General features: G+C 43.6%; 1 protein-coding gene across 2 annotated transcripts; it reads right to left on the reverse strand.

The window, feature by feature from the left end:
* Window positions 1–921: 921 nt before the first annotated feature.
* On the reverse strand, window positions 922–18,059 carry PSMG1 (proteasome assembly chaperone 1). 2 transcript variants are annotated; one of them, XM_032790678.2, is made up of 7 exons: window positions 17,839–18,059; window positions 15,679–15,788; window positions 11,698–11,849; window positions 11,051–11,113; window positions 4,591–4,789; window positions 3,966–4,102; window positions 922–1,128 (listed from the first exon to the last, which is right to left on the reverse strand). In XM_032790678.2, the coding sequence occupies exons 1-7, from the start codon at window positions 17,967–17,969 to the stop codon at window positions 1,054–1,056; spliced, it is 867 nt and encodes a 288-aa protein (XP_032646569.1). In that variant the 5' UTR covers window positions 17,970–18,059; the 3' UTR covers window positions 922–1,053. The 2 variants fall into 2 exon arrangements, with proteins under 2 accessions (XP_032646569.1, XP_074929921.1); XM_075073820.1 differs by lacking the exon at window positions 922–1,128 and adding an exon at window positions 3,652–3,680 and having other exon boundaries at window positions 3,911–4,102; window positions 17,839–18,014.
* Window positions 18,060–18,494: the final 435 nt, after the last annotated feature.

An 18,494-nucleotide genomic window follows, 5' to 3' on the forward strand; every position in this document is an offset into this window, starting at 1 on the left:
TGCCAATTCCGATATTTAATTTTAAAAACAGTCAGAACAACATTGTAAACCATAGGGTCTTAAAATATTAGCCTCTAAAATCATTTTAACTTTAAATACTGAACATTTAAACTATTTGCTTCTCTTTGAAAATTTCCTAATCAGCATAAAGGTGACTGTTGTCCTTACTACTCCTTTGTCAACTCAGTTAAAACGGTTGAAGCAAGTTTTTATTGTATGGATGTAGACAGACTTTTAATATTAAAGTCAATTTTGATTATTATTTCTTATTTGTATTAGGGCAGTACCTAAGAGTCATGGACCACATTGTACTAGGTGCTGTTAAGATTAAAAGCTTACTGGAACAGTTTTGTCCTGCAAAATTTCTGACTACTATAAAGTATAATTTCTCTTTATGTAAGAGAAAGCCGGCTAAAATATTGAGGCAAGTTCCAAAGTAAAGTAAAAATGGAGTCACGTAGTTCACCTGCTTCCAAATAGCTGACAAGCAGAAGGGGTGGGAACATGGAGTTATGTGTAAAAATACAATTCAGGATTCCATCATTTGCATTAGTAAGTTTCCAATATGTCTTTACCATGATATTTTTAACATATAAATATTTTGTATATAAAATTTGAAAACTTCCGAGTATCTTTATTCAGATCACCCACATAGATTTAAGATAACTCAACTTTTATAACTCAAAATAAATGTAACGAAGTATGACATTAGATATTAAACCTACTTTTCTGTTTTGAATATAGCATGTGTATATTTAAAACAAGTCATTCAATCCACTTAAGGGAAAAATGTGCATTTAATCCTCAAGTCATCTTCTTTGAGTTAATAAACTGTTAAAAATATATTCCCATCTAGTGAAGGAAAAAAATTTGAATGTGTTAAATCACTCTAGGCACAAATAAAGAGTACCTCAAAATATAAAAAAAATCTATTAGGATTTATTCCACTTTTAAAGCAGCAGCTAAAATTCCAAAATATCTTCAAATAAGCAATTGGAGTTGACAAAAGCACACATCAGACTTGAATGTACTGGTAGGTGGTAAATGTCCACTTTATGTATAGATGTTGTTATGAATTTCATTGGTTGTCACTAATTTCTTCAGTATCTCTGCGCTTTTGGACATATCCTAGTAAAATAAAGAAAGTCATCACTAGTAGGTTACATAACACTTCAATCATACTCTTTCCTGTCCCCTCAAAAAACTTTATTACAGTGAACAACAATATGACAAACATTAACAGTAACTCCTCGCTTAACATTGTAGTTATATTCCTGAAAAATGCTACTTTAAGCAAAACGATGTTAAAAGTGAATCCAATTTCCCCATAAGAATTAATGTAAACGGGGTGAGGTGTGTGTGTGTTAGGTTCCAGGGAAATTTTTTTCACCAGACAAAATGTGTGTATATATATATATATACACATATACACACACACACACACACACACACAAGTTTTAAACAAACAGTTTAATATTGTACCCAGCAATGATGATTATGAAGCTTGGGTTGAGGTGGTGAAGTCAGATGGTGGAAGAGGGTGGGATATTTCCCAGGATGCCTTACTGCTAAATGATGAACTAGCACTCGGCTGTGCCCTCAAGGGTTAACACAGTGTTGTTAATGTAACCTCTACAAGGCCGCACAAATGGAGGGAGGTGAGACAGCATGGCAGAGAGAGACAGACACACACTATTTGCATGAGAGAGAGAGAGAGAGACGGACGTGCATTGCCCCTTTAAGTATGCTGAGCCCACTCTAAGTACACTGCCTTTTTAAGTACATCAGCAAGTTGAGATAGAAATTGCTGCCAACAAGCTCCCTCCAGTCCTGAGCCCTGTTGTGTCCCTGCACCCTGCTCTGTAAGGGGGGGGGGGAGAAGAGAGACCAGCCTACCATAGCACTCGTCTCCCCACTCACACATGCAAGCAGAGCTCAGAAGCAGCTCCAAGGCAGAAGGGCCAGGACAGCACAGGCATGGGGGGAGGACAGCTGAACTGCCCTGGCATTCCATAGCTGCAGCGGCTGGCACACAGGGAACTAGGACAGCAGGCAACAGAATTGGGGCGCCAGTCCACACCGCCTTCTAAGCCCACCACACCTCACAGGCTGCCTTACCAACAGGGACAAAGCAAGTGCTCCAAACAACATCATAACGAGCATGCAAACTAAACAAGAGTTCCTCTGAATCACTACATCAAACTTAACCAACAACTAAGTGACGAAGTTACTGTATAAGGAAGAAGCAGGTTACGAAAAAAATACTAGAGAGCATGAAAGTTCCAAAGGAGTCCGTGACTCATCACACAGACTTCAACCTGTAGTCTCTCCCAAATAGTACACCCATAAAAGGAGGGGGAAAAGCTGATTTATTCCCCTCAAAAGTAATATCAATGTAGAACCTGCTGATCCCAAAATCATAGTGTGTCTGAAAAGCGAACTCAATCTCAGTCACACTGAACAGCCGATTCAAAGATTCCCTACCGAATCACTTTTTCCCATTAAACGCATTCAACGCAAAAAGCAGGCAAGAACTTTACAGAAGGTCATTTCGTAAAACAGTCAATTCACAGTAAATATATCGAAAATAGTCAACTTTGCTTGCAGGAGACAAGTGGCCTAGAAGGATAGAGCACCGGACTGACTTAGAAGAGCCTGACATCAGGGACTGCTCCTAAAACACCCTTCTGAAAAAATAGATTTGGCTCTAAATCCATTAGGGTGTTGCAAACTGAGCATACCAAGGCCAAATACACCCTTTAAGCACAATCTGCAAAAAAGAACAAAACTGTTGCAACTTAGAGACTAACAAATTATTTCCAGCATGTAGCTTGTCGGAGCTACAGCCACTTCTCAGAATGCACAAATGAACACACAACAGAATATAGACAACAAAGAACAGAAAAGACGAAGAACTGCAAACACAACAGAAGAGTATAATCAATTGAATGAGCAAATCGTCGCAAGGGGAAAAAAAACTACCTGAATAAAAATTAAGATACCCATAAAGTTAGAACTAACATGGGAAAAATTCATTAGGGTAATAACCCAGCCATTCCCAGTCTGTTAAGGCCTGAGTTAATTGTGTCTAATTTGCATATTAATTCAAGTTCAGCAGTCTCTCTTTGGAGTCTGTTCTTTTTGCGGATACAGACTAACACGGCTACTACTCTGAAACCTTTAAAAATCTGGACCTTTATGATTAATGTCCCTGAAGTCTGTACTCTTTCGGCTTTAAAAGAAATTGATACAACTAAAAAAATTAACATTTTCAAAATAATGTTTAAATGAGATCTAGAATGGCTCTCATCTGCTACACAGCTAATAGAATAGTACCATTTTGACTATGAATCCACAGTGATAAGATATTAACTCACGGACCAGTAGGCAGCATGAGTAGCTTAGAGGCTTTTAATAAGATCTATAGGAAGTTCTACTCACAATAGTCACTTGAAGTTATTCCTTTAAATACCAGATTATAATAAATTCAAAAATGAAATGATTCTTGTGAATCCAGAGCTTCTCACACGCTGTTGCTAAGAGGCTAATCACAGATGGAAGCAGTTTAAGGCATTTAAATGTTCCAATTTGTAAGGCTCATATTCAGGATGGTCTGTTAATCCAAGTTTGTCTCTCTCAAATACTATACATCTAAGTCCTAATAGTCTACAACCTCAGGCCTTGGCTACACTGGCACTTTACAGCGCTGCAACTTTCTCGCTCAGGGGTGTGAAAAAACACCCCCAAGCGCTGCAAGATACAGTGCTGTAAAGCGCCAGTGTAAACAGTGCCGCAGCTAACCCCATGAGGACGTGGAGTACATGCAGCACTGGTGCTGCGACCACACTCGCACTTCAAAGCGCTGACGCGGCAGCGCTTTGAGGTTTCAAGTGTAGCCATACCCTCAGACACTCCAATATTAAAAGAGATAGAACTTTCCACTTATCTTTAAAATTAAGCTTTACCTTGACTAAACTCTTCAGGTTCTTAGAAGAAAGCACAGGCTTGAATGCTTCAATTGTAACAGTGTCCAGACTGATGACATCTGTGTAACACTGATACAGCACTGCAGGAATCTGCCATACTTGGCAATAACTCAGAACTATATATAACCAAAAAGAAAAGACTGTTACATCAACGTAATCTAATCCACACTGCATAACATCTCTTTCAATTTAAGTAATATACCATTTTGCTATGGGGTTGCATCTCTGACCATCTTGGCTAATAGCCATTGAGAGATTATCCTCCAAGAACACATCTAATTATTTTTTAACTGTTATACTGTTGGCTTTCACAACTTTCCCTGGCAAAGGGTTCCAGAGGATGGCTCTGTGTTGTGCGAAGAAGTACTTCCTTATGCCTGCTAATTTCATTGGGTGACTCCTGGTTCAAGATATACTGTAAGATGTAATGTTATGCAATTGGAGGATAAACTTAAAATTAGGATCATCAGTTAAACATTATGCTGTTCAAAATTAACATTCACCAATAAATGTCAACAGTTAGCATAGGACACAAGCATAACCTTGCAATGTAGCAAAAAAATGAATGAATGAATGCAAGAATATAAATGAAGTTGCATAATACCAGCAGCAGGGAGACCCTGTACAATATTTGGTTGCTCCAGCAGTGGACAACAAGTGGTCTCTTTGAAGTCTTTTGTCTTTAAAGCTTTCAGAAAAGGAGAAGGAAGAGTTAAAGTGGATTCAGGGGTTTTATAATCAGTTACAGGACATGTTGAAAGAATGGTTACTTGCAGATCCTCCTCCCGCATACAGCCAAAAACCTGGAATGAAAACATGAATTCCACCATAAGTGAGGTTTATGTTAATACAGGAATGGAGTCCAATTACAGAAGACTGGGTTCATGTTAGTTCAGATGGCAAGAAGTAGGAGGGAAGTGGTTAGATGGGGCGGCAGGGGGCAGTCAGGGAGCAGGGGTTGTGGATGGAGCAGGGGTCCCGGGGTGGGGGCCGTCAGGAATGAGAGAAGGGGTTGGATGGGGCAGCAGGGGGCAGTCAGGGGTGAGGGTTCCAGGGGCTGTCAAGGGACAGGGAGAAGGGGTGGGTGGATGGGGTAGGGGTCCGGGGGGGGGGGGCAGTCAGGAAGCAGGGAGGGTTGGATGGGGCGGTGTAGGGGGCAGTGAGGGAGAAGGGGAGTGGAGGGGGCAGGGGTCCCTAGGGGGCAGTCAGGAAGGAAGAAGGGGGTCGACGAGGCAGCGGGTCTGGGTGTGGTCAGGGACAGACAGCAGGAGGGGTGGATGGGGCAGGGATTCCAGGGCCAGGCCATGCCTGGTTGTTTGGGGAGACACAGCCTCCCCTAACCAGCCCTCCATACAATTTGTGAAACCCGATGTGGCCCTCAGGCCAAAAAGTTTGCCCACACCTGTGCTAGGTCATCATTACGAGACTGCTATAACACGAAATATATGTAGAATACAGGTAAAAAAAAGCAGGAGACATAATTCTCCCCCCAAGGCGTAGAGTCACAAATTTAACTGACATTATTTTTGTAATGAGCATCATCAGCATGGGAGCATGTCCTCTGGAATGGTGTCCGAAGCATGAAGGGGCATACCAATGTTTAGCATATCTGACATGTAAATACCTTGCAACAACGGCTACAGAAGTGCCATGCGAACACCTGTTCTCACTTTCAGGTGACATTGTAAACAAGAAACAGGCACCAGTATCTCCAGTTAATGCACACAAACTTGTTTGTCTTAGCGATTGGCAGAATAAAAACTAGGACTGAGTGGACTTGTAGGCTCTAAAGTTTTACACAGTTGTGTTTTTCAGTGCAGTTATATAACCAAAGAAATCTGCATTTGCAAGTTACACTTTCATGATAAAGAGATTGCAGTCCAGTACTTGTATGAGGTGAACTGAAAAATTATTTCTTTTATCATTTTTATAGTGCATATATTTGTAATAAAAATATAAAGTGAGCACTGTGCACTTTGTATTCGGTGTTGTAACTGAAATCAATATTGAAAATGTAGAAAAACATCCAAAATATTTAATAATTTTCAATTGGTATTCTTTTGTTATAAGTGTGATTAAACACAATACATTTTTTAAATTGCAATTAATATTTTTGAGTTAATCACGACAGCTAACTGCGATTAATTGACAGCCCTAATAGGAACACATTTTTGGATCCCTGACTCTTCCATGTACAGCCTTCAGATGTTACTACTTTCTACTCTAACATCAATACACACTTACTAAAAATGACTTCATTTTCTACATGGTCTTGTCATTTTTACAACTGATAAGTTAGTAAAAATGTGCAGATATCCCTCCTACCACCTTCTTAGGATTCATCACCATGAAGATGACAAGGAACAATATGGGAAATATGCTACAGAAGTTCTCTTATTTATGTATATGGTAGCCAAACAATAAATTACTCCTAAAGGTAGGCAACTAATCCCCCACATTAATGTTTTGTTACCCTATAACTTGAAAACAAAAAGACTTGCTTCTGATGATTTATGCTTTCTCTGGGAGAGATTATGTAGTCATTGAAGAACCAGCAAAATTATGACATCACAAGAGATTGAAGGCAGAGCAATGGCAGCGGGGTGGGGGTGGGGGGAAGAGCAGCAGAGAAGAGAAGAGGATTTTTAGTCAACAATGCTAACCAAAAAAGAAAGCTGAAGTTTTATAACATCTATTTAACGCAATCCCTAATGGAATAGAACACTGTTACAGATAGCATCTTCTGCCCCATCATTGTCACACAAGAGCTCAAACAACAAGCTTCCTAGAACCCAAACCAGGAAAACAAGAACTGACTGATGATATTTCTCGGCAAGCAAACAACAATCTACAGTCCTTAATTTATTTAATTTAATATATATATATATAAAAAAAATTCCCCTGCTCACCCCACCCTATGGTGGTATGTCTTCCTCAACCTCGGTCTCTACCAGAGGCTGGAGTGTTGAGGGTTCTGCGCAGTACTTAGCTGCCTAGCACGCACTCTCTGGACAGAAAGCTCTGATGTTGTTCCTGGATCTGGTTGGAGCCACTCACCAGCTTAGGAATCAACAGCCCCGATGCTCCTACCACCGAGGACCCTTTGGCCTTCACTTTCCAAATCCTCTCTAGTTCCCTTTCAGCCCTGGTTATTCTCCAGCTTCTTCCATATTCCTTCTTCCTGATGTGCTGTCACTTGGCAACGCTATATCTATCACCACCGCTGTCTTCTGCTCCTGTCAATTACCACGAGTCTGGTTGATGTGCCATACCTGCCTGTCCGTTGGATCTGGAAGTCCCACAGAATCTAGCCCTGCTATTCTCCACAACCTCTCTATTGTGAATCTCCCATCTGGTTTGGGAGGTCTAGCCCATACGCTGTGCAGATGTCTGTCACACAAGCCAGCCACTGGTTGTGCCGTTCAGTGTATTGCTGTTCCTGCCTGCATCTTACATCCTGCCACTATGTGTTCGACTGTCTCGAGCCTCTCTCGCACAGTCTGACACTTGGGTCCTCTCAGTGTGGTAGACCCCTGCTTCAATGGATCTGGTGCTCAGTGCCTGTCCTGTGCTGCTATGATCAGTCCTCAGTGCTGTCTTTTAGGCCAGCCCTTCCAGCCACTGGTAGGATTTCCCAATTCAGCCACCTCAGCTATCTGTCGATGGTACATCCCATGCAGGTCTTGTCTTGCCATGGCACTTCTTCTGTTGGTCTTCCTCCCATGTCTTGCTGCCTCAGCATTCCTCAGCAGCTCATCTTTGGGGCCATCTTACTGATGTACTCCTGGATGTTCCGGGTTTCGTCCGACAGTGCTTTGACGCTCACCAAGCCCGCCCACCTTCTTTCCGGCTGGTATACAGTCTGTGGGTGTTGGATTGGTGGGAAACCTCCGTGCATTGTGAGAGCTTCCGGTCTTCACATCGCAGCCTCCATGTCCTCCTTTGGCACCTCACTTATACGGCAGGGACTGATGACCGGCAGCGTATCCATTGATGGCGTGGAATCTGTTTTCTCCACTGGGGACTGCTCTTCAGGATGTTTATCCTTTGTGATATTGGATGTGCTCTTCCTTGCCTCCCATCGTGTTCATTGACTGTGGACCCAATGTACTTGTAGCTGGTCTGTATGTATGTGTTGGCCTGTATTCCACCCATCATCCTGACTACTCCTCCCTCACTACATCGGCCACAACTTTCTCCAGTCTGAATAATCCCGATATCCTCATCATGTAGAATGCGCGTCATGGATTAGCAGTCGATGGTCCGTTCATCTTAGCATACAGCTGATGATCCATGTAAGAGGTGCTATGTAGTTCCACTCCTTGAACTGTTACCGCGTATCCAGTCCCTTTTGATTTAATATCTTGGCTGAAGGGGGTTTTAAGCCCTATGCACAGAAAACAGCAGCCGGGACAGCTTGGGCATCAACCCTCGGATATATGCCCGCTCTTGAAAAATTGGCCCCCCAACTTGTTTGCAAGCTGCCCCTTTGATTATTTTTCTAGTGTTTGCTTTCCATAGTCCAATTTAAAGTTGCTTTGAGAAGGTCCCTTAGTGTTCTGTTTTTTTGACACTTGTAAGAGCGCCCAAGACAATTCACAAGATCCACGTGTGCGTCAATGAGTCGTAGGCTTCCTGTGTCAATCCAGGCTTGCGCAATGGTCTGTCTAAAACCTTGATCTTGGGCGACGCTCTACTTGAGTCAACTGGTGTTTTGAGCTCTGGTGTTGTTCCCAATGCCCTCTCTGAAGCTTGCTCATGTACTGCCCAGCTGGTCTTTAGCTTGGCAGCAAGTATGCTGAATAGGACTTCCATGTTGTGGAGCATGTATTGCCGTAGTTGACAGTTCTGATCCCCTTGAGGGGTCTTCTATCAGCACTGTCCTTCCTTGTTTAGCCAGCTGGGTGGAGCCGGCTCTAGCATGTTCATCGTGCTGCTAGTCGCTTCATGCACTGCTGTTAGTTCTTAGCCAGTAGGTGTGGACCATGTCTGGTCCAGTGCTGTCAGCCTTCATGTTCTTGACCCACTGCTGGATGTCTTCTACTGTGATGGTGACTGTTTTGTTCTGGAATTGCTGTGCTCTGTTCTCAGGTCCTCAGCCACTTGCGCTGGTACTTATGAGTCTCTCTTCTCCCACATGTTCTTCCAGTACTGTTCAGTTTCTGCTGCTGGTGGCTCTGCTGTTATTGTGTTGTTGCACTGCAGTTGGGAGTACACCTTGGATGGTTCTTGTGAGAACAGGGCATTTACTTTTTTGGCCTCTGCTTCTCTAGTGTATCTCCTTAGCCTGGTAGCCAGTGCTGTGAGCCTTTGTTTAGCAGTCTCTAGGGCTTCAAGGAGTCAACCCTTGTATTTTTTCAGTAGCCGAGTCTTATCCTTAATCTCTACACCCTTCTGTAGTTCCACAGCTGACTAACTTCTTCTCCGCGTCGCCTTGATCTTATCCTCCAACCTCATTTCCAGGGTGGGTACATTGACTGTTTCTCCTGATCGTGTAGCCAAGCATCTCCAGGATTACAGAGGCTGTAAGCGTATACTAGTTCATTGTTGAGATTTGGTAGTAGGGATTGTCACGAGGGCTCTATTGGCATCTTCTAACAACTATCTGATGGTACTTCTCCACTGAGCTTGTAACTGGTCTCGAGGATTGACTGTAGCTAGTTTCTCCATATCTATGCCTCATATCAGCTGCTGTGCTCTGCAACAATGGAGGTGCAGAAGTTTCAGCTTCAGTGTGGCTGCACATCCACTTGTCTTCCAGGTCTTCTTGAGTCTGATGTTACATGTGTGAGTCTATCTCAAGCTGTGAGAGCAGCTTCCTCTTTACTATGTTGAAGCGTTGGGTAACTAGCTGTTTCTCAGTAAGTGTGGATGTAGGTCTTTTGTCCATCCACAGTCCCCTCATACATCCCCTCTCATTAGGTCTACTGTTGTAGTCGCATTCCATCAATTCCAGGTTCTCTTGTCTCGTCCATGAATGGTTTATATATATATCTGCAAAGAGATTTTTAAAATTGAATTGTACCTATATTATATATATATATAGGTACAATTCAATTTTAAAAATCTCTTTGCAGATCTATAAAGCACATTTTATTTTCCTTTCTGCCTCACTGAGACTGCTACAAACTTTTTAAACAATTTGCATTATAGTAACAACTCTTATGATTTTACCTAAGCCTCGCAACATCTGTTGTGTTTGTTAATACTCCAGCTCCTGAATTCAAGTGATTATGTGAATCTGAGTTTTCATTTAAAAAAAAGTTCACAACCCATGAGGTTGCAGGAAAAAAAGATCATGAAAAATATGACCTGAGTGTACACTACACTTCAAAAACTAGAAGGCAAACAAAAATAACCCAATATTTAAGAATTTCATGATTTTGAAGTTGATTACATAATAGTTCCAGACCAGACTCATGCCTTTTGAGTGACTGGGGTTGACAATATTGCGAACTGTTCCAGCAGCAGCCTCTCTGTATGGCAGAATTATAGTGATGGAACAAAAGAGGCAGGAACTGAGCATTTCTCCCTCAAAGAAAGCAGAACACACACTCCTCAGTGAGGACTCTGTCCATGCCAAGTTTCAAACTAGTTATTTTTGGCAGCCGTAGCCCTGTACAAGTGCTGTTATACTTTTCTTTCCTAAACAAAACAAAAAAAACCACACCACAAACACTCAATTTCCCCCCCCATATTTCCGTAACTCAAAAGTGGTTAGAATAATTCACCTCTGTTGAAATCAACAATGGAAAATTTAATCCTGAAAGGCAAACGTTTCTGAAAATGAGTATGAGAAAACAGAGACTCTCTTCTGGAAACTGTTTTAGAAAATTTAACTACAGCAGATGCAACCAGTACCAGCCATGATGGGATTAGACAGAACTTCTTGGTACAAAATTCAAACAACATTTAGTTTTCTGAGTCAGAGGCGGGGGGGGAGGGGGAGGAAGAAAGTGATATAGAAAATAACTGAGCATTCTAAGTAGAAATGTTTTGTTTTTCTTATGAGGTCCCCCCCCCCGAAAAAATCTTTGCTTAACTCCTGTTAATCTCAATTTTACCTTTTCAAGCCATTGAAATTGCTGATCTTCAGCCACATAGCAATTGCACTGGCACAACAATACCTAAAAAGACAGACTTGTAAACAAGTGATTCAGACAACTCAGTTACAGTCCCTTTCTGTCTCATATTAAAAAGACTGACTCTACATGAACATGATATTGATTACACTCATACTATATACTACTACCATTTCAATGAGGATTTTCCACCTGCAACTGATATGAAGCACTCGATCTTGCCATGAGTCTTCCTTGTACTGCACATAAGGGCCGGATATTCATCAGGTGTAAGTCAATGTAGCTTTATTACACCATTTATGCTGAGGATATGACGCAAAATGTTCACAGAGAACACCTATTAGTACTAGACTTTGAGGGTGGAAGTTAACACCTAGAAGTAACCTTGAATTCCATAATTTAATATAGCTACGTGGCAGACCTGAGTACCCTAAACTTCCTGAAACGTAGCTCATGTTTCAGCAACCTCATCAAGTGAGCTGACAAATCACGTTTTTTGATGTGGTAAGCTAAGAACACTGCAACCTTACTGGTTTTCTTTTCTGAAAAGGACTCTTACTGATTTTCTGTTGAGAAAAAGAGATAAGGGGAGAGAATCATTTTGAAATGCAACCATATATGCCACTTACTGTTGGATCAGATATTAATTTGTAGAACAAACAGAAAGCATCTGTTGGAAGAACACTTGTTGTATTTGATGTTCTGCACCACTCATTCCACAATTTGACAGAGCCAGCTGCTTCCCAGCATCCAGAATTCAGAACAAATGAGGACAGGAAAGCTGTGAACCACATCAGTATTAGTTTATATAGTAATATCAGATAGATGAGACATTCCCATTAAAACAAAAGTCACGTAAAACCTCTTGAACTGGATGACGACAGTTTGTTTGTGGTTGGGGTTTTCTGGGGAGAACTCATTATCAATTACATTAAGTTAGTGGTTGCAACAAAACCACAAACTCTAGTACCCTTTCACCTGGAAAGACCAAGAATTAAAGTAATCTTAAATACTGTCATTTTAAAAAAATCTCAGTTAATATTAATCAAATATATGTTCTGTATATTCTAAATACTTTTTGTATCACATGAAATATTTTGTTTTTCTCATCAGATACTATAAAATAAACAAAAAAATGTTGACTCTTATTTGTCATTGACGCAACAGACACTGTCCACTGTGCAAAGAGAACCATCTCCCTTCAAAATCAGTATCAAATCTACTGCATTCATTAACTGGTTGAAACTACAATATATGTTCAGAATCTTCTCCCTTTCAGACTCCTCTCTCATGATTAGACACTCAAACAGAACACGCTAGTATGCGCCTACTTCCACCACCCCAGGGAATGAGTGCTACATTCATCTCAAAAACACACCTCCCACATGGCAATATAAGCCTCCATCACAGTGACCATGATGCAATTTTCAATTCTGAAACAAATCAAACCCAAGTAGTGTAAATAGCAGGAGTGTACTGTTCAAATAATACTTGCACTTTTGCCTTAATGAGTGAAGCAGCTTTTCTTATCTTGTTAATCCACATAATCATGGCTTTGGTACTAGCTTCTTCCTCAGTAACAAAACTCAGAGCAAGGCTCTGCTTGCTTTTGCCAAAAGTGAACTTCATAATTTACAGTAAGTGATCAAAAGTAGGGCTTGAAGAATTTATCAGACACCACCTAGCCAGAGACTAAGCATACTGATCAGAAACCAATATTAAGAGACAAAGAAGGGAGGCCCCTCAAGTAAAATCCAAGGGCAAAAATCCCTGATGAGAAAGTCAGATTTCATCCCTAGTTGATAGGAAAGGAAGGTGCTAGAATTCCTGTCCTACTCTGCTCAATGCTCCACTCTCTGAGGCTTTGTTTAGACTAGTATTTAAAGAGGTTTCAGACCACATCAGCTGGTTCAAACTAGTACACGCCTTCAAAAATTCTAGTTAAGACCAGGCAAGCTGGACATTAGCACACGCTAAGAAGATCAAGCTAAAGCTATGGGGGAAGCAAAAAGCCCAGGCTTTAGCTTGACCAGCTTACCAAGTGCTAAAGTACAACTTAACTAGTTAAGACAAGGCCTAGAATGTGAGAGTTAGTTTATGGTAGCTAGTGCAAACTCACACTACATCTTTAAACCCTGGTCAAGACTAGATTTAAATAGGGTTTGGAAATTTGAAGTGCCAGTCCACCCTTGGGCTGCTGGAAGGAGCTTTTCCTCTTTCCCACCTGTGGGGACTCACACTGCAAGAGAGAGGTGTCTTCATTATTATACTCCCATCCCAGTTTCCTGGCTGTTACAAGGCAGGACAAGCAGGTATACAGTAACTCTTCGCTTAAAGTCGTAGTTATGTTCCTGAAAAATGCTACTTTAAGCAAAACAATATTAAGCGAATCCAATTTTCCCATAAGAATTAGTGTAAATAGGGAGACTTAAATTTCAGGGAAATTTTTTTCACCAAAGACACATACACCTCCACCCCAATATAATGCGGTCTGATATAATGTGAACTCAGATATAATGCGGTAAAGCAGCACTCGGGGGGATGGGGCTGCTTTACCTTGTTATATCCGAATTCGTGTTACTGCAAGTGGTTCCTCTGCACCCTCTTCCCGCCCCCCCCCCCCCCCCCCCCCCCGTTACTTGCTGCGGCCCTCCCTGAGGCCCCCCTGCCCCAGGTCATCTCCGCTCCACTCCCTCCCATGAGTGCGCCGCAGTTCTGCTTCTCCCCTTTCCCTCCCAGGCTTGCTGTGCAAAACAGCTGATTGGTGTGGCAAGCCTGGGAGGGACGACAAGCAGAGCTGAGTGGCATACTCGTGGAAGGAGGAGGAGTGGAGGTGAGCTGGGGCAGGGACTCGTTCCCGTGTGCCCCCACCTTACTTGCTGCAGCCCCCTCGCCCCAGCTCACCTCTGCCTCCACTTCCTCTGCTTCTCCTCCCTCCCAGGCTTGCCGGGTCAAAGAACTGATTGGCATGGCAAGCTGGGGCGGGGGGGAGCGGGGAAAAGAGTGGTAAAAGCAGTTCCTCTCCCTACCCCATTGTAATGCTGTCTCACCTCCCAAAGACCGTGTTACATTTGGGTAGAGGTGTATATATACATACATACACACACACACACACAGAGTATAAGTTTTAAACAAACAATAATACTGTACACAGCAATGATGATTGTGAAGCTTGGTTGAGGAGTCACAGGGTGGGATATTTTCCAGGGAATGTCTGACTGCTAAATGTTGAACTAGCACTTGGCTGAGCCCTCAAGGGTTAACACAGTGTTAACGTAGCCTCACACTCTACAAGGCAGCAGGAATGAAGGAAGGAGACACAGCATGGCAGAGAAAGACAGAGACACACCCACCGTGTGTGTGTGCACGCGCGCGAGAGAGAGATGCGCACTGCCCTTTAATTACGCTGACCCCACTCTAAGTACATTGTCTGTTTAAGTAGATCAGCAAGTTGAGATAGCTGCTGCTGCCAGCAAGCTCCCTCCAGTCCTAAGCCCTGTCCTGTTGACCCCCCCATCACCCTGCTCTGTGGAGATGGGGTGCAGGAGCACACCCTGACATTAGCACCCCATCTCCCCATACACACAGCAAGCAGGAGGCTCCCAGAAGCAGCTCCAAGGCAGAGGGCAGAAGCAGCACAGAGCAGTGGGGGGGAGAGAATAGCTGAACTGCCTGGCAATTCACAGTCTGCTGCGCAGCTGCCACACAGGGAACTTAGGGTAGATGACAGAGTGGCTGCCGGTCCACCCTGGTTCCAAATCCCCACTAGCTAGCTCCAATGGACTCCTGTTTCTGCAAGCAGTGGACAAAGCAGGCGGCTGCCAAACAACAAGGGAGCACTGCGCAACTTTAAACAAGCATGTTCTTTAATTGATCAGCAATGAAACGTTAACTAGGATGACGTTAAGTGAGAACTTACTGTATCTCTGCTACCCTACGTGTCCCAAAACAGATTATTTGCATTCCACTGTAAAAAGCTTCAGTGCCTGCCTTTGCTCCTACTCTTAGCTTCTGAGTGGCAGACTGAAAGTGACATGAGCGACGAAGTCTTCTTAATGGGATCATTTGCATTTTTCAAGAAGCGTCAGATAACCATATGGGATAGATACTTTTTAAACAACGCATTTTTAAATGCTACCTCTTGCAGGTATCAAAAGAAATAAAGTAATGACACTTTCAGTATGGCAAAGCAATGTACAACTTCAGATTATTAGTGCTGTCTAAAAACGCATCATTATCTCAATTTACATTTGAAAAGTTCTCTTCACCAACATCAGGTCTAAAAGTTTATCCCCTGAATGAAAAATGGAAGTAATTAAAATCCCTCCAGAGCATGGTCAGAATGCCTCCTATATGAGCACTGCAATTCTCTACCCATTTTGCCAGGAACCCAGATTGCTGCTATCCTTTGCATAAAAGGGAGTTTAACAGTCATGGTGAGACCCAAAGCAAAATCAAACATGGCTTCAAATAGAAAAGCACTATCTTAGCACGCACACCTTCCCCATGTTCCTACTTGCTACTGCTCAGTATTCAGAAGTTACAGTGGGAGCAGGGCAAAACAATTGTATAGAGTTTCTGAAGCTTTTTTCTCAGTCTGGACTACTTACCTACAGAATTATGTCCTATCGCCAATATAAACTTAGAGCAAGGAAATTGCTCATCTGTAAAGCTTCCAGTAGATGCACTTAACTTCGAAAACCAAAGGATGTGGACCTCCCTAGCATAAAGAAAAAGAAATAAATAGGTTAAATGCAAACAAAACAAACAATGGATAAGAACACAGGTTGTGCAATAAGGTTAGATCCATTTACCTCTCTCTATGATCTGGAAAGACAATACAAAAATTGTTTTTGTGAGAATCATCCTATGTTACACAAATGAAGGAACACAAGCCAAAACAGGTTAAAGAATATTTAGATAAGTTATATGTATTCAAATCAGAAGAACCTGATTAAATTCACCCTTGGACATTTAAGTAACTAGCTGGAGTAATCTCAATACCATTTGTGATTATCTTTGAAAACTCATGGAGGACAAGTGAGCTCCAAGACAACCGGAGAAAAGCAAACATAGGACTGAGTTTTTAAAAAAGGGAACAAAGGACTTGGGGAATTACAGACCTAACTTCAATACCTGGAAAAATACTGGAACAAATTATTAACTAATCAAATGGTAAGCATCTAGGGGATAATAGGGTTCTAAGTAATTGTCAACATAGATTTCTCTAGAACAAATCATGTCAAGCCAATGTAGTTTCTTTCTTTGACAGGGTTTCTAACCTAGTAGATATGATATATTTTAATTTCAGTAGGGCTTTTGACACAGTACCACATGACATTCTAATAAGCAAACTGGGGAAATGTCATCTAGAAGAACTTACTATAAGGTAGGTACAAGACTATGGTCTTTCAACCAGTTTAAGAGTAGTAATCAATGGCTTGCAGTCAAACTGGAGAGATGTATATAGTGGAGTCCCACAGGGCTCTGTCCTGGGTCCAGTACTATTCAATATTTTCATTAATGACTTGGATAATGGAGAGTATGCTTATAAAATCTGCAAATGTCACCTGGATAGGAGGTCTGCAAGTACTCTGGAGGATAAGAATAGAATTCAAAACAACCATGACAAATTGGAGAACTGCTCTGAAATCAACAAAATTCAATAAAGATGAGTGCAAACAAAGTACTACGCTTAGGAAGGAAGAAATCAAAAGCACATCTACAAAATTAGGAATAATTGGCTAGGCAGTAGGACTGCTGAAAAGAATCTTGGGGTTATTATTGACTCATTCAGTTTGTGGTCCACTACATGATGCAGTTATGAAAAAGGCTATCATTCTGGGGTGTATTAACAGATATGTCAGATATCTAACACAGAAAGTCTTGACCCACTTTATTTGGCACTGGTGAGTCCTCAGCTGAAGTTGCATGGGCGGTTCTGAGCATAGGAAAATGAGGACAAACTGGAGAGAGTACAGACTAAAAACATGAAAATGATGAAGTGCAGAAAACTAAAAGGTTAAAAAAAAACTAGGCATGTTTTAGTCTTGAGCAAAGGAGACTGGGGGGGCTTAGAAGGGGAGAGACTGCATAGTCTTCAAATACCTTAAGGGCTGTTACAAAGCCCACATGTGCAGTGGTGGGGTGGGTGATCCAAGTAATTCATCTTAATCTGCAACAAGAGTGATTTAGGTTCCATATTAAGAAAAAAAATCCAGCAATAAGGCTAGTTAAACACTGGAAAACGCTTAGCGATATTGTGGAATACTCATCCTGGTCCAACCTGTTCGTAAACCCCTCCGAACAGCTGTCAGCGATGGGCCAGGTATACCTAGTCCTGCCTCACAACAGGGGACTGAATTAGTGACCTCTTGAGGTCCCTTCCAGCCCTACACTGCTCTGACTCCTGCCTGACACCCAGAGACACAAGACGAAGGGAAATAAGCTCAGCCCAGAAGCTGAACTGAGCACAGGCCACTCCGCACCTGCCTCCTACACGAGAGGGCGGCACGGGATCGCCCCCCTCCGCCCCGTGCGAGATTTTATAAAGACAACGGGCCCGATCCCGCGTTTTCACCACCACCACCACCAGCGCCGCGTCCCCCCACTCCGGGCGGGGCCATCTGCGGCTGACACCGCCAGGCTCCCGAGCTCGCGCCCTGCGGCCTCCCGCGCGCTCCAGCGGGGCCTGGCAGGGGAGGGGGAGAGCGCAGTCCAGCTGCTCCTCCAAGCTCGCGCCCCCCCGCGCGCTACTCCGCCCCCGACACCTTTTCTTCTCCAGCTCCCTGCGGATCTCGCGGTCCTCGGGCGTCTCCTCGCGCTCCCCCGCCAGCTCCTCCTCGTCGTCCACCCCGGCCCGGGACGGCGCCGCCACCACCTCCCCGAAGAACGTCGCCATCGGGCCGCCCAACCCCCACCGGCAACAAGGGCCTCGCGAAATGGCCTCGAGACCCCTCCCGACAGCTCAGTCACGCTGACCGCCGCCCCCCCAGCTGCGCAGGCGCAAAGAACGTCAGCCTCGCTAGTGCGTGGGGCGGAGCCGCTCTAGCCCAATCGCCGCGTGGGAGGGAGGGACGGGAGGGCGTCGCTCTAGCGCCACTGGGCACAGCGAGCTGCGGAGCCGCTCTAGCCGCGTGACCCCCACACACCATAGAGCAGGGGCGGGCAAACCAGGAGTCGGGGCAGCATCCGGCCCTTGAGCTCGCGCCAGGGGGCAGGGTCCGGGGCCTGCCCCGCGCCACACCTGCCCTGGCTTCCTGCAGCTCCCGCAGCAGCGGCGCGTCCCCTCTCCGGCTCCGAAGCGTAGAGGCAGCCAAGGGGTTCGGTACATCGCCCCCGCCATAAGTGCCCCCTGCACCTCCCATTGGCTGGGAACCACGGCTAACGGGAGCTGCAGGGGCAGTGGCTACGGACAGGGCAGCGC

The sequence above is a fragment of the Chelonoidis abingdonii genome, chromosome 1, assembly GCF_003597395.2.
Source record: "Chelonoidis abingdonii isolate Lonesome George chromosome 1, CheloAbing_2.0, whole genome shotgun sequence".
Lineage (NCBI taxonomy): Eukaryota > Metazoa > Chordata > Testudines > Testudinidae > Chelonoidis > Chelonoidis abingdonii.